The 14,462-nt window shown below is 45.0% G+C and overlaps 1 protein-coding gene across 46 annotated transcripts in view; it reads right to left on the bottom strand.

Moving 5' to 3' along the window:
- The window catches only part of LOC144772242 (uncharacterized), a 507,669-nt gene that overhangs the window by 283,696 nt on the left and 209,511 nt on the right, over positions 1-14,462 (bottom strand). For all 46 annotated transcript variants that reach the window (XM_078656424.1, XM_078656425.1, XM_078656418.1 and 43 more), the window contains exon 9: positions 1,822-1,929. In XM_078656424.1, the coding sequence (XP_078512550.1) occupies positions 1,822-1,929 (108 nt within the window). The remainder of the gene's footprint in view (positions 1-1,821; positions 1,930-14,462) is intronic.

The raw sequence follows: 14,462 nt of genomic DNA, 5'->3' as shown, positions 1-14,462 counted from the left end.
CATATTTTTAGAGAAGATTCTTCCACTTTTGTTAGTACTCTTGGGGTCAGATTAATGATAGTTAATTTGTCTGCATCTATGGCTTTTTGAAACCTCGTTTGCTTCTTGTTTGCAAGGCAATTCCTTTGTTTGTATTTATTGTAGCTCCCTCTTCTCGTTTTTCTTCTCTTCCTCGCATACTGCATTTCGGGATCTTGCCTCTGCTTCCTCGTTGCTACGATTGTCTTAATAATTGAAATTTCTTGTGAAAAAGGGTCTGTTTTGTAGCCCGTATTTCTGGGTCCCCACCTTCTTCACCTGATTGTTCAGAGTCCATGGCAATGTCCGATTCCAACGTTTCTCTCTGTTCAATAGTTGAGCTGTTGGTGTTACTTCTTAGGGCTCTAATCGGTGCATCAAATTTGCGAGCAACAGTAAGTACTCTGCGTTGTTCATAGTCCCAGCATCACAATAAAATGTCGTATGCTAGTGCTGATTTATTTTGTCTTCATATATTAAGAGTTGTTTTTTCATAGCTTCTTTGAGCTCTTCCCTAGTCTTTGCATCTAAGTCATTAGTAATTAGTGCCGCAAGCTCTTCAATTTCTTTTAAGCATATCTCTCTAGGACTACAAGCGAATTTCATTAGGATTTTCAACATACCTACTGCTGATTCAGTAGTAAAGGCTGCCCATTCATCAAGCAGGTTTGGGTCTGGATTTTCATAGGCCGAAACTGTGTATATTCTTAGGCCTCTAGGAATACGGTTTACCTCAATATAATTTTGGAGAGATATAGCTTCCCACCACTTCTGCGTATCTCGTTCTTACCGTCTTTTTAATTTCCCAAATTGATTCTTGAGACCATCTTGCGTGGTGTGAGGAGTTTCTCTACCAGCTTCCTCACCCACTTGTCCTCTTTTAAAGATAGTAATTGCCACTTCTCGGCTGGCTGTATCACTGAACATTGTATTTTACAACTGATTCAATTGTGTATCCATTCAAAATCCAATTCCCCTCTCACTCACTCCAGCAACTCCATGGTTGAATCCGTTATCATTCAATACTTTCAGGTAACTTGTTGCAGGCGGAAGACAAATCAAAACGGGGTCTTGTGGGGCCTTCAACTCACCCGTCCTCGAGATTCAGGCCGCCTTAGTTTGCTTCAATTTCGCGGTGGTGCTCTGGCGTTCATAAAATTACTGCTCCAGTACACCATGAAAACGCTGAGCACTCAGGGGCGGGTGATGGTCAGAAATCGTGGCATGGGTACAGGGATTCATAACAGGCTCAGAATTTCAAAAAATGTAGACAGCACTTGAGTGAGAGAAAAACTCAATTTATTCAACGAGTAACAAAACAAACAGGAAGCGTTTCGGTTTGCGCCTTTTTCGACTGTCAGTGTGTTAGCAGCATTACCGTGCTTATATTTACAATAGTAATTCGGATGTCCTGTTACGTCATTAGTACAACATAGTAAACAGACGAGCAATTTGGAAAGGAGACCAATGCTGCGTAAAAGTGGCGTCATCTTTGAACATCATTATATTCTTACTGCTCATGCGAAAGCATCCAAGCTGTGACATTTTACGGAGCTGTTAGAGATATAGAATTCATTTATAATAAATTCTCCAAAGAAAATAAGTAGATTCATGATTCTTGGTGTTACCAACACTTAATGTTATAGTATTTCCTTTAACGTTTATGTTCTTTATCTGTCAGCTCCATATACCAGTGAATTGCTTTTAATCTTAATACCGGAGTCACAATAAACTGACGCCTAATAACATTCTTGCCTATGACTGAAACATATTTATACAATTCCATCTAAAAAGATATCTTACCTGCCGGGCAGAAAGTAACTACCCCAGAGAGCTGATGAGCTACGGGGATGGTCGGTCTCTCTTCTTTGATGCTGCCTGAGACCTGCATCATGTTCAACGCTTCTTCTGCTATAATGGGGAAAACAAATAATTATTTCACAGACAATCAAGTGAGCTGTAGAGTTTCCTGGTCCTCCTCACACCCTGGGTGAGTTGGCATGGTTACATCTGGTAATAAAATGTTAATTTATGTTAAAAAGAAACAGAAATTCAATGTACATAACTATATTACCTACTGGCGGTCGCCAGTAGGTATATATAGTTAGGATTTTTTCCCTATGGGATTTTTGAAAATTCTATGTCTAATAACTTTGGCGTTTGTGGACGGAATTGGCTGAAATTTTCAGGAAAATGGCACATTTTGTTTCTGAGCAGCCCTTGAAAATTTGGGGGGGGTTCGTCAAGGGGGGGCCGAGAAAAAAGGGGGGTCCCAAAACGTGTTTTTAACATTGAGTTTTCCATAGGGCGGTTGGCCTCACTTTTAGCCCGAAGGGCTGAATGGATTTGCACGAAACTTGGCAAAATTGTAGGGACTGGTAGCCCGATGTGCCTTTTGTAGGTCTCAATATATGTGCTTCAGTGGATTTTGAGAAATTAACGTTAAAAAAAAGATATATATCTGTAACAGCGGACCGGGCAGCGCTCCAGTTCGCGTACTTTTCGCGCAACGGAGCTTTGTGAAGCGAAGCTGATTGGTTCTCCGGCGTCTGTAAACATTCCAAACAGTCCGTAGCGGCCGCCATCTTGTCTCTCGGTAGGATCGAGAGACAAGAGGAGGCCAAAGCGAAGGGGCAAATGACCATAAGGGGGCATAGTAGATTCTCGCTGACCCCCTAGGTTTGATGTGGAGGTTTTAAAAGGGCCCCGCGGGGCAAAAAAAAAAAAATAATAATAAAACGCCTGAATGGATTTGCACGAAACTTGGCAAAATTGTAGGGACTGGTAGCCCGATGTGCCTTTGCTAGGTCTCAATATATGTGCTCCAGTGGATTTTGAGAAATTAACGTTCAAAAAAAGATATATATCTGTAACAGCGCTCCGCTTCGGAGCTTTGCGAAGCTGATTGGTTCTTCGGCGTCTGTAAACATTCCAAACAGTCCGTAGCGGCCGCCATCTTGTCTCTCGGTAGGATCGAGAGACAAGAGGAGGCCAAAGCGAAGGGGCAAATGACCATAAGGGGGCATAGTAGATCCTCCTTGACCTCTTAGGTTTGATGTGGAGGTTTTAAAAGGGCCGCGCGGGGCAAAAAAAAAATAATAATAATCGAACGGCTGAATGGATTTGCACGAAACTTGGCAAAATTGTAGGGACTGGTAGCTCGATGTGCCTTTGCTAGGTCTCAATATATGTGCTTCAGTGGATTTTGAGAAATTAACGTTCAAAAACAAGATATATATCTGTAACAGCGCTCCGCTTCGCGGAGATAAAATTATATCTGTATTACCTAGCTGTTGCTAACACCAGTTAGCGACGGCTAGTAGGAGATAGCGACCATCTTGGGCCCCACTTTGCATGTGAGTGATATTTATCACTAATGACATGCAAAGTGGGCATGCCAAGATGTTAGCGACTGGAAACAGTCGCTAACATCGCTATCTCCTATTATCAACTTTTGGAAATATTCGAGTTAAGCGCGAATATCTCCAAAAGCTAGCACCTGCCCTGAGCAGTTCTTAGCCATGTTATCCAATGGGAGGTGGATAACATGGCTAAGAGCATTAGCTCGGTAATGCATGAATATCGCTGAGTTTTCAGCGATATTAATGCATTGCGGTCGTTTATTATCGTATTTGCGATAAACCTTGATAATAGCAAGGTTTATCTGCGATAATTTCTGACGATGCTTAGCGGTAAAAAAATCGTTGCTAAGCATCGTTAGGGATAAATATCGCTTAACTTTGCTAATATGCCCCAACGTCTGTTAACGTTCGATTCGAAGGAAATCAGGAAGTGTTGAAAAACATTGTCTGCGCCATCTTGTCTTTTTTCAAATGCCACACTTTTGTCGTGCACGGCAGCCATTTTAGATGCCTTGACCAGACCCACTCTGTGCACGCTGTCGATCCTTAGCATGGCTCCCCACCCTCGCAAGCATCTCCCCCAGGCAGTGGTCACCCCCGCTCTCTGTCTTATGCATGGGTAATAAACCTCCCCCCATCTGCGCTGCTCTTCCCTGAGAATCACACCCTGTGCCCGCCCGACACCTCCCTTTCGCCCTATTCACTACCGCACCCTCTGACACTCCTTTTCCTCTATGTCCGATTGTCCAGGCTGGTCCTAGGGTATCAGCTAGCCCTGCAGATGTAGTTTATGGCCCCAGCTGTAAAGAATCACCCCTCTTCAAAGGAGTTATAGTAGATCAAGGCCCACACTCGATGAGATCCGTCACAGCAGACGCGTTCCTATTATCTGAAAACCATCCTGTATTGTGATTGGGGAGGGGACCGAGCCTGAAGCGGAAGATTCCAGGGATGACTCTTTGTACATCAAAGTTTTTACAATTATGTGTCACATTAAAAATATATAGCACTCCGACAAAGTAGTAAGATTATAAAACTTTAATAACTTATAAATATATACAAGAAAAAAAATAGTAATAACATATAAACATTTTTAGGGAAAAACAACGAAGTAGCGGTCGGCTGTGCGAATAGTCCCAACGCAGCACAACGTCCAGATTTCCGGCGTGGGGCGTCGCGGGGGGTGGGTCATCAGTAGCAAACTGTTGTGCGAATAGTTCCAAGGCAGCAGAACGATGGCACCAAGGTGATGTCCAGTAAGTTGCCGCACTGGTTTTGGTATCCTACAATGCTGCTCCGAATAACGGCGTGGGGCGCCCCGGGGGAGGCGGCGTGAACGGGCCTCTCCAGATGGAGTGTCATCTGTTGTAGTGGGGCGCCCCTTTACCGTTTCAGTTGCCATTCCGTCCGTTTTTGGTCCACTGTGTCAAAAGCCGCAATTCAGCTGAGTTGCGCCCACTCTTGCGGTGCAGCGATAGGCGGCTGTCACAGGACTCTCAAAATGGCGGCAGGCTCTTTCCTTTTTGGGCCTGGTCCACTGAAATGGCCCTGGGACACCTTGGAAATCGGACGCTTGTCTGCTAGGTCTTGGACCCCATTCTCGAAAGCGTCCCCTCCGCCTTGAGGATTCATCAAAAGTTTTGGGGGCCCCCGACTCCTGTAGGCTTCTGGTGGGGAGCGGTTGCCATGATTGCTCGCGGAATGACCACGACGGAGCTACGAGATGGTGGTGCTCTCATGCTGACGCCAGCTTCAGTCTGAAACATCCAGAAACAAGGTGGGGCTTTCATCGTTTGGGAAAAAAAAAAAGTTTTCATCCAATGAAAAGTGTTGTTTTTAGGTCATATGATCAAGCCTTCCATCATTAGGAAACCAAAAGTAAAATGAACCAATGAAAAGTTTTATAAACAAGTCACATGACCTGTTATGCGGCATAGGGTATAAAATGCGGAGAAAATACGTTGGCACGTGAGGCGGCGTCAGTAGCGGACCGATGTGCGAATAGGCCGAAGGCAATACAACGCGCCAAGATCCGGATGGCACCGAGGTGGTGTCCAGCAAGTTGCAGCACTGGTGTGGCCATCCTACAATGCTGAAAGTCGGCGTGGGGCGCCCCGTTGGCCTGTGAGTTTGCGTCAGTAGCGGACCGATGTGCGAATAGGCCGAAGGCAGCACAACGCGCCAAGATCCGGATGGCACCGAGGTGGTGTCTAGTAAGTTGCCGCACTGGTGTGGCCATCCTACAATGTTGAAAGTCGGCGTGGGGCGCCCCGTTGGCCTGTGAGATGGCGGCAGTAGCGGACCGATGTGCGAATGGGGCCAAAGGCAGCGCAACAATATTTTCGGAATAGAAGACACCACAAGGCGCTGAGATGCCAAGATCCGGATGGCACCGAGGTGGTGTCTAGCAAGTTGTGGCACTGGTGTGGCCATCCTACAATGGTAAAAGTCGGCGTGGGGCGCCGTGTTGGCCTGTGAGATGGTGTCAGTAGCGGACTGATGTGCGAATGGGGCCAAAGGCAGCGCAACAATATTTTCTGTATGGAAGATACCACTAGGCGTTGAGATGCCAAGATCCGGATGGCACCGAGGTGATGTCTAGCAAGTTGCTGTACTGGTGTGGTCATCCTACAATGCTGAAACTCGGCGTGGGGCGCCCTATTAGCCTGTGAGATGGCGTCAGTAGCGGACCGATGTGTGAATGGGGCAAAGGTAGCGCAAGAATATTTTCTGAATAGAAGACACCACAAGGCGCTGAGATGCCAAGATCCGGATGGCACCGAGGTGGTGTCTAGTAAGGTGCACTGGTGTGGTCATCCTACAATGCTGAAACTCGGCGTGGGGCGCCCCATTAGCCTGTGAGATGGCGTCAGTAGCGGACCGATGTGCGAATAGGCCGAAGGCAGCACAACGCGCCAAGATCCGGATGTCACCGTGGTGGTTTCATAGTTGAGAGGCACTTCATCTGCAGTGGGGCGCCGAGATCCGGATGGCACCGAGGTGATGTCTAGCAAGTTGCTGTACTGGTGTGGTCATCCTACAATGCTGAAAGTCGGCGTGGGGCGCCCCATTAGTCTGTGAGATGGCGTCAGTAGCGGACCGATGTGCGAATGGGGCCAAAGGCAGCGCAACAATATTTTCTGAAGAGAAGACACCAAAAGGCGCTGAGATTCCAAGATCCGGATGGCATCGAGGTGGTGTCTAGCAAGCTATGCAGTTGAGTTGTGTGCGCACTTGCGGCGAATAGGTCGAAGGCAGCATAACAATGTTTTCTGAATAGAAGACACCACAAGGCGTTGAGATTCGGTTACCACCGAGGTGATGTCTAGCAAGTTGCCGCACTGGTGTGGCCATCCTACAATACTGCTCCGAATAACGGCGTGGGGTGCCCGATGGGGGGGGGGGGGGGGGGGAGGCGGCGTGAACGGGCCTTCCTAGGTGGAGGCTCGTCTGCTGTAGTGGGGCGCCCCTTTACCGTTTCAGTTGCCATTCAGCTGAGTTTTGGCTGCTCTTGATGCTACAGCGACAGGCGGCTGCAACAGGACTCTCAAAATGGCGGCCTGTTCTTTGGATTTGGGCCTGGTCCACTAAAATGGCCCTGGGACACCTTAGAACTCGGACGCTCGATTTTTTTTTCCTTTCCTGTACATGCAAAAAAAGGTAAATGCCCGGTACGTTACACGCTTCATCTGCCACGATGAACTCTCCAGAGGAACCGAAAAAAAATATAGTTATGGTAACTATACCATGCATCGTCATATGGAGAGGTGGCACCAATTAATTATAGTGCTGCATAAAAGAGAGATTTGGAGGAGAACCCCTGACCTGCTAGTACATTCATCAAAGAAGTGGCACTGACAGCATCAGAGGCAAGGGAAACGGTCCCAAATATTTAGAAGAACTTTGGAAAGATTAAAATGACATGTTTAGATTGTGGCAAATTAATTTCATGTGGGCAGATGAGTGTTACTCTAATAAATACAGCATATGAACATCATCATAGTCGATGGTTGGTAGAGACATTTTGACTATATCCTGGACCTGCCCGTCCTCGCCCAAAATGGCGCCGGAATAAATGGGACTCGTAACTCCTTGTTGTGTACTGGTTGCAGAACCTTGAAATCACGAGATACGTATGCAGTTTTGAAGCACATGGCGGGCGGGGACGAGAATTGATTGAATATTTCGACATCCCTATTGATATTAAGTTCTGATGTGTTATTGATTACTGTACTATTGAAAGTTCGAATTAACGTCACCCATGGTACTTGCCCGCAAATGTATATCTAGATAATTTTATTGTAACTGGCCCTGTCGTATTTTAATTATAAAATGTACGTCCACCGATTCCGTAACTGTTAGACACCTTAGTTCTTGCAACCTAATGGCCCGCCCGTAACGTTCCTCTACAGTGTAAATGTCTACTCATCATATACGATTACAGTTTGCTCTGTGGCAGGCCCACGTGGTTATAGGCTCGTATTTGTATAATGAAATTTTCACAATAAAGGTTTTTAAAAGAAAACATGGTAGTACTATATACATTGGTAAAGTTTTTAATAATAGTCACTGTTTTAGAATCATTAAAAGGCAAGTGAAATAAAGCAGACCAATTACATGAAGGGTAAAAGGTATAATACGAAGGAACGCAGTAAAGATAAATGGTCAAGGGCTGTTGTGTTTTCTATTCCTGCAACATAAAGTGATCGATAAGAATCTCATATTCAGGCGTATCGGCGACTAAGACAGCAGGTCGACCCTCTTTTGCTCAACGGCTCCGTCATGGGACGAAGAAACGCTATTTTTTTCGAAAAAAGAATATATTTTACTTGCAGGACAGTTGTAAATTTTCCGGGAAAGTACATTAGCCTGGAACATTATAACATATATTTAAGAAAAAATAATGTTCGGAAGTAATAAAAAGCGTAATTTTCATTCGTTCATTTCACTAGTTTTGTATTTGTCATGAGGGGTTGTTCCTAATGTTTCTATTTTAGCGAGGTCAAAAAGAGATCCCATTAGTGGCCTACTGATTTTGCTTGATTCCTTTTCTTTTTTTACACGATTTTTCGTTATCTGCAAAGACTAAACAGAGTATTGCGACTCTGTGTTTGTTTGTAAATAGAGAATGAACCAAAGAGAACCAATTCTAAAACAGTAAATACTTGGATAACAATCAATCAAATGGAGAGAGAAGCAGGCACGACGTATTACAACGGGGGCAAAGGCCTGCGTTAACTACCCTTCACTATGTGCAAAGAGAGAGTACTCCTAATAGAAATGAGGGGGGGGGGCACCATTCAAAGCAGATCAGTGTGCATAAACACGAAAATGTTTTCACTTACCACGTACTTCACATTCGACAGCTTATGATATTTGCTATTAAAAAACCATTGAAATTCACTGAAAAAACCATAGGTTATAGATCATATATAGTTAGGAATTAGCATTTACAAAACCTTGAACCATTGAAATTCCATATATAGTTAGTTGCACTAACTATATATCGCGCACCCGCAATCCACTGCTGATGATGTCACATATTACATCATTCATGACATGGTCAGTGACATCACTGATGACATCACTGATGACATCTCAAATGACATCACTGATGACATCACTGATGACATCTGAAATGACATCATTCATGTGACAATACAATGCATCTCCTCACACTTTAATATAACCTCTGTTACACCCAGTGTTAAATACAGAGTATTATTTTTGAAACCATTGACACACCAATACTAGTTACTACATACGCACTCAGTGATTCCTATGTTTACACACACATTCACTCATTTACCCATACAATCATTCATACATACAATCACTCATCTTTACAACACTATCATATGCACTCATACACCTATACAGACAGTCACACTCTGCCACTCATCCATGGAGTTATTCACACACCTAGTCAGTCCTGTAAATAATCAATCACACTTCCATTTTCTAATCTATACAGTTAAACATAGAGCACCTTACATTTTGAAACATATACTAACACATACTTACTCTCTTATACAATCATTGATACAAGTACACATTGATCTGCACAGAGTCACACACCTCCCAGCCAGCCACACACACACTCAGTCTCCCATACAAATACTTGGGCAATCAATCAATAACCCATATAGTTACTCATATAGCTACTGACCAACACATGCAGCAGTTTACAGAACAACAGACATAATGATGCACAAATTAAGACAGTTTAGTCACTAACCCATGCACTCAGTGAGACACATTTAATCACTCACTCATACAGTCAGTTACGCACCTACTAAATCCTTCATCCAGACACTTCTACATCTACTCATTCTTCAATATGTAAAACATATTTAAACTTTACAGAAACACACAGTCACTGGATGATGTCATCAGTGATGTCATTTGAGATGTCATCAGTGATGTCACTGACCATGTCATGAATGATGTAATATGTGACATCATCAGCAGTGGATTGCGGGTGCGCGATATATAGTTAGTGCAACTAACTATATATGGAATTTCAATGGTTTTGTGGGAGTAAAATAAGGTTTTTTAAATGCTAATTCCTAACTATATATGGTCTATAACCTATGGTTTTTTCAGTGAATTTTCAAGGTTTTGTAAATGCTAATTCCTAACTATATATGATCTATAACCTATGGTTTTGTTCAGTGAATATATATATATATATATATATATATATATATATATATATGTATATATATATATATATATACATATATATATATATATATAAATGTTACTTACCCAGTAAGCATCTGTTCTTGGCATGTAGAGCTGTAGATTCACATGCTTTGCATACTCCTGCCATCTAGTGTTGGGTCCGGATTTTGTTAGTTGTAAGTTGCACTATCACCGAAAGGAGGAGTCACCTACCTCGTGACTGGAAATACTTTTTCGAAGAAAAACAACTTGCAACCCTCTGGACCCAACCCTAGATGGCTGGAGTATGCAAAGAATGTGATCTACAACTCATATGCCCCGAGAAAAAAAAAGAAATATATATATATATATATGTATATATACAGTTATACTTACCTGAGCTAACTTTAACTTACACTCCCGCAATGCACTGCTTATGACCTCAAATATTATATTGCCCATGACATGGTCAGTGACATCACTGATGACATCATCCAGTAAAGTAAACTTCAAAATATTTTATAAAATACCATTGAGATTTTTTTCAAGTAAGGGGAGACAGGTGAGAGGCTTATAGCACAGAGCTCACTGGAACATATCACTTAGGAAACTGTTTAAACGCAGGGGACAGTCCTTTCTCTTCTGAACCACTACTCTAAACACTAATGACTAAAGTAATACGTCTAACCATATAGGCTAATCTATTGCACACAATTTCTATGGTTTTGTGAATGTAAAATCTCAGCTGTCTCTTTAACCTTTGGTTTTTTTCAGTGAATTTCTAATGTTTAAAAAAAAAACGATTTCCTAACTATAACGTCCCTTTAACCTTTGATTTGTTTTTAGTAAATTTCTAGGATTTATTTTTAGAATACATTCTACTACAGTTTTACCTACAAGTGTAATTTAGTCGTTCTAGCCAGCCATCAAATGATACATTTTTCACTTTGGTTGAGATTTAGGCTTCACTCAGTCGGAAAGTGCAGTCAAAAGCCGCAGGGCCGGATGGCATCCAGGGGGAACTATTTTTATCAGATATTACAAGCTGGGCTTGATATAGCTAACTTTTGTAAAACGCTATAGCAAGTGGAGCCCCAGTCCCATGGTCATGGAAGGGGGCAAAGGTGGACGACATCTATAAAAAGAGGAAAAATACGAGCCTTCCAACTACAGACCTATCAGCCTGATTGATGCCCTCCAAAAGGTTTTCTAGAGAGCACTTTTGTTAAAGATCATGACAAAGGCTGAGGATAATGCAATTTTATCTCAATACCAAGCCAGCTTTAGGGAAAAAATGGGGACAATCAACCAGGTATTTCGCATCCTACTTCTTTACTGGAAAGTAGTAGTGATTGGCCAGGGCAGTCTATATTTAGCCTTCATTGATTTAAAGACTGCCTTCGATTTAATCCCCAGGCACAAATTATGGCATGTGCCGCCATCCAACAACCCAGACTCCACCACTCTCCTCGCCATCCTCGGACAGAAGCAGATGGTCAACACGCCCACCCACAGAGCTGGACACACCCTCAACCCCATTTTCGCGGGAAGGACGAACATCAGCTTCAGCCATACCACCCAGCCCCTCTGGACGGACCACCACTCCGTCCACTTCACTTTCAACACCACCACCGCACCTAAGCCCGCCCCGAGCGTGCCACGTCGGAACTGGAGCAAGGTCACAGAGGAACACCTCAACACCACCCTCCTATGAAACCCCCCCAGCGCCAAGACCGACACAATCGACGCTGCCGTGGAATTTCACCATTGGATCTCATGCTGTGCCGACAAGCTCGCACCCCTCTACCACCCCGCCAAACAACGCCCTCTGAAGGCCACCTGGTTCACCACAGATCTACAAGAAGCCAGACGCTCCTGCAGAAAAACACGGCGAACAGATGCCGTACACCACCCCTCTCCCCATCGCCGCCGACCCGGCCAACCATCATGACCTGGGATACCGCCACCACCGAACACATCACCCCTACCGTGAAGAAATCCCAGTCAGGAGCCCCAAAGGACCCCTCTCTCACCGCACGCTCGCAGCCAGATTTCACGACGCAGGGATACAAGGAACCGCCCTTGACTGGATCCAATCCTTTCTCTCTGGCAGAACCCAGAGGATCCGACTCCCGCCTTTCCTCTCCAAACCCACTGATATCAACTGCGGAGTACCCCAGGCATCATCGCTCAGTCCCACGCTATTCAACATCGACATGGCCCCCCAAGCTGCCATTGTCAGACAGCATGGGCTCAGCATCGTGTCCTACCCCGACTAAACCCAGCTCATCCTCTCACTCACGAAGAATCAAGAAGACACCAGACTCTGCTTCCAGGAAGGAATGAAGAACGTGGCAGCCTGGATGAAAGACAGCTGTTTGAAGCTCAACTCAGAGAAGAACAAAGACCTCATCCTCGAACCCTAAACTTCCGCCTGGGACAATACCTGGTGGCCCCCCACCCTCGGGAATCCACCCACCTCTACAGACCACGCACGAAACCTCAGCATCATCCTCGACTCCTCCCTCTCCATGAACCGGCAGATCAACGCGGTCTTGTCCACCAGTTTCAACTGCCTGTGCATCCTCCGTAAGACCTTCAAATGGATCCCCCCCAACTTCAGACCGTCACCCATGCGCTCATAACCAGCAGACTGGGCTACGGCAACGCCCTATACGCTGGAATCAACAGGACCCCTTCTACACAAACTCCAAACCATCCAGAATGCAGCAGCCAAACTCGTCGTCGGGACACCTCGTCACGAAGACATGACACAACACCTTAAAGACCTCGTCGAGAATAGTGTCACCTTCAAACTCCTCAAGCACACCTACAAATCCCTCAACAACATCGGCCCTAAATATCTCAATGAGAGAGTATCCTTCGACGTACCAAAGAGGGACCTCCGCTCCGCCGACTTCGCCCGGGCAGAGGTCCTCGCAATCGCAGACGCTGAACCGGCAGGACAGCCTTCTCCTTTATTTCAGCCAAGACCTGGAACGAGCTCCCTGTGAACATCAGAACGTCCCTGACCCTGCACACGTTCAGGAAGGACCTCAAGACTTGGCTCTTCGACTGATCTGGAGCTGCTCCTCTCCACCCCCACCCCCAGCGCCTTTAGACACTCACGGGGGAGTAGCACACTTTATACACCCCTGATTGATTGCACCTCAGCCTGGTTGTTTGGATTGCATGAAGGCAACTACGCCCAGATTAGATGGGGATCACAGAGGAAACTTAGGAGGGGAGTACGTCAAGGTTGCGTCACGGCACCCACTCCAGTCTCTTTGTACATGAACGGAGTGGTGTCAAAAACCCAGGCGGGGCTACAGTTACTACTTAACAGATTTAATCTCTTCTGCAATACAACGGACTTGGTGATCAACACCACAAAAAGAAAATGGCCTTCAACCCCTATGAGTCCAACAAATATCACTTAACGTTAGGATGGATCCCCTTGGAAAGAGTCAGCACTTTTGATTAACTAGGCATTCGTCTTTTTTATTAAATGACCTGGACGTCCCACCTGACAAAGATGCTCCTGGGCCACAAGCTCGTCACAGGAGCCCTTGGGAAAGAACATCGGTCCTCACACAGCAGACCTGTTGCTGCTGCTCTGCAGGTTTATGATTCGAAAGAGGTCAGCAGAGGCCTGTATGGGGCAGGGTTATGGGGATTTGACACCATACCGGAGCTCAATAGATTAGAGCATAAATTCCTAAGGAACCTTGTGACGCTGCCACAAAGTACCCCACTTACACCCCTAATGTTAGATATGGGCGGACGACCAATTGGAGATATAGCCAAGCTGTGCCTGTTGCAATACTGGGTTCGTATCCAGAGGACACCGAAGCTACTGCCTTATTCAAAAGCTCTATCAGAGGTTATCCACCTACATATGTGCAACAAGGTGGGATGGAACAGGAATGTCAGAAAGCTGGTGTTTGAAGTAGGGCTTGAGCCAACATGGAAAAAAGCGGATCTACCCTTGCTCCAAAAAGATACTAAAGCAACATTATTAGGACTGGGTGGTGCAACAAGAGTCCACTAAGCCTGACCAGGGAAAACACACCATAGAATTTTATTTGCACAAACAGGTTAGATTATTGGAACCCTATTGAGATATACTTCAGGCTCCCCAGGATAGGATGCTATACATTCAATTAAGGTTTGTCACCCTCCCGGTTGGCGAGGTAAAAATGGTATACCAAAGATCTAAGTCAAAGTGACTGTCAAGGATGCAAAGTACCATGTGCTGTTCGCATGTCCTGCTTATGAGCAGCCTAGGCCTAGATCCCTAAAGCCGATTTGCCAACAATTGGGCACACAGAGTCATCAGATGGCCCTGTGTATCCTCAAATCGGACTCTAGACCGCTCTTTACGTGTGCAGTGGTCAAGTTTTTAAGCCACATATG

This window comes from Lissotriton helveticus, chromosome 8, assembly GCF_964261635.1.
Source record: "Lissotriton helveticus chromosome 8, aLisHel1.1, whole genome shotgun sequence".
Lineage (NCBI taxonomy): Eukaryota > Metazoa > Chordata > Amphibia > Caudata > Salamandridae > Lissotriton > Lissotriton helveticus.
This window is presented reverse-complemented; position numbering and strand designations above follow the sequence as displayed.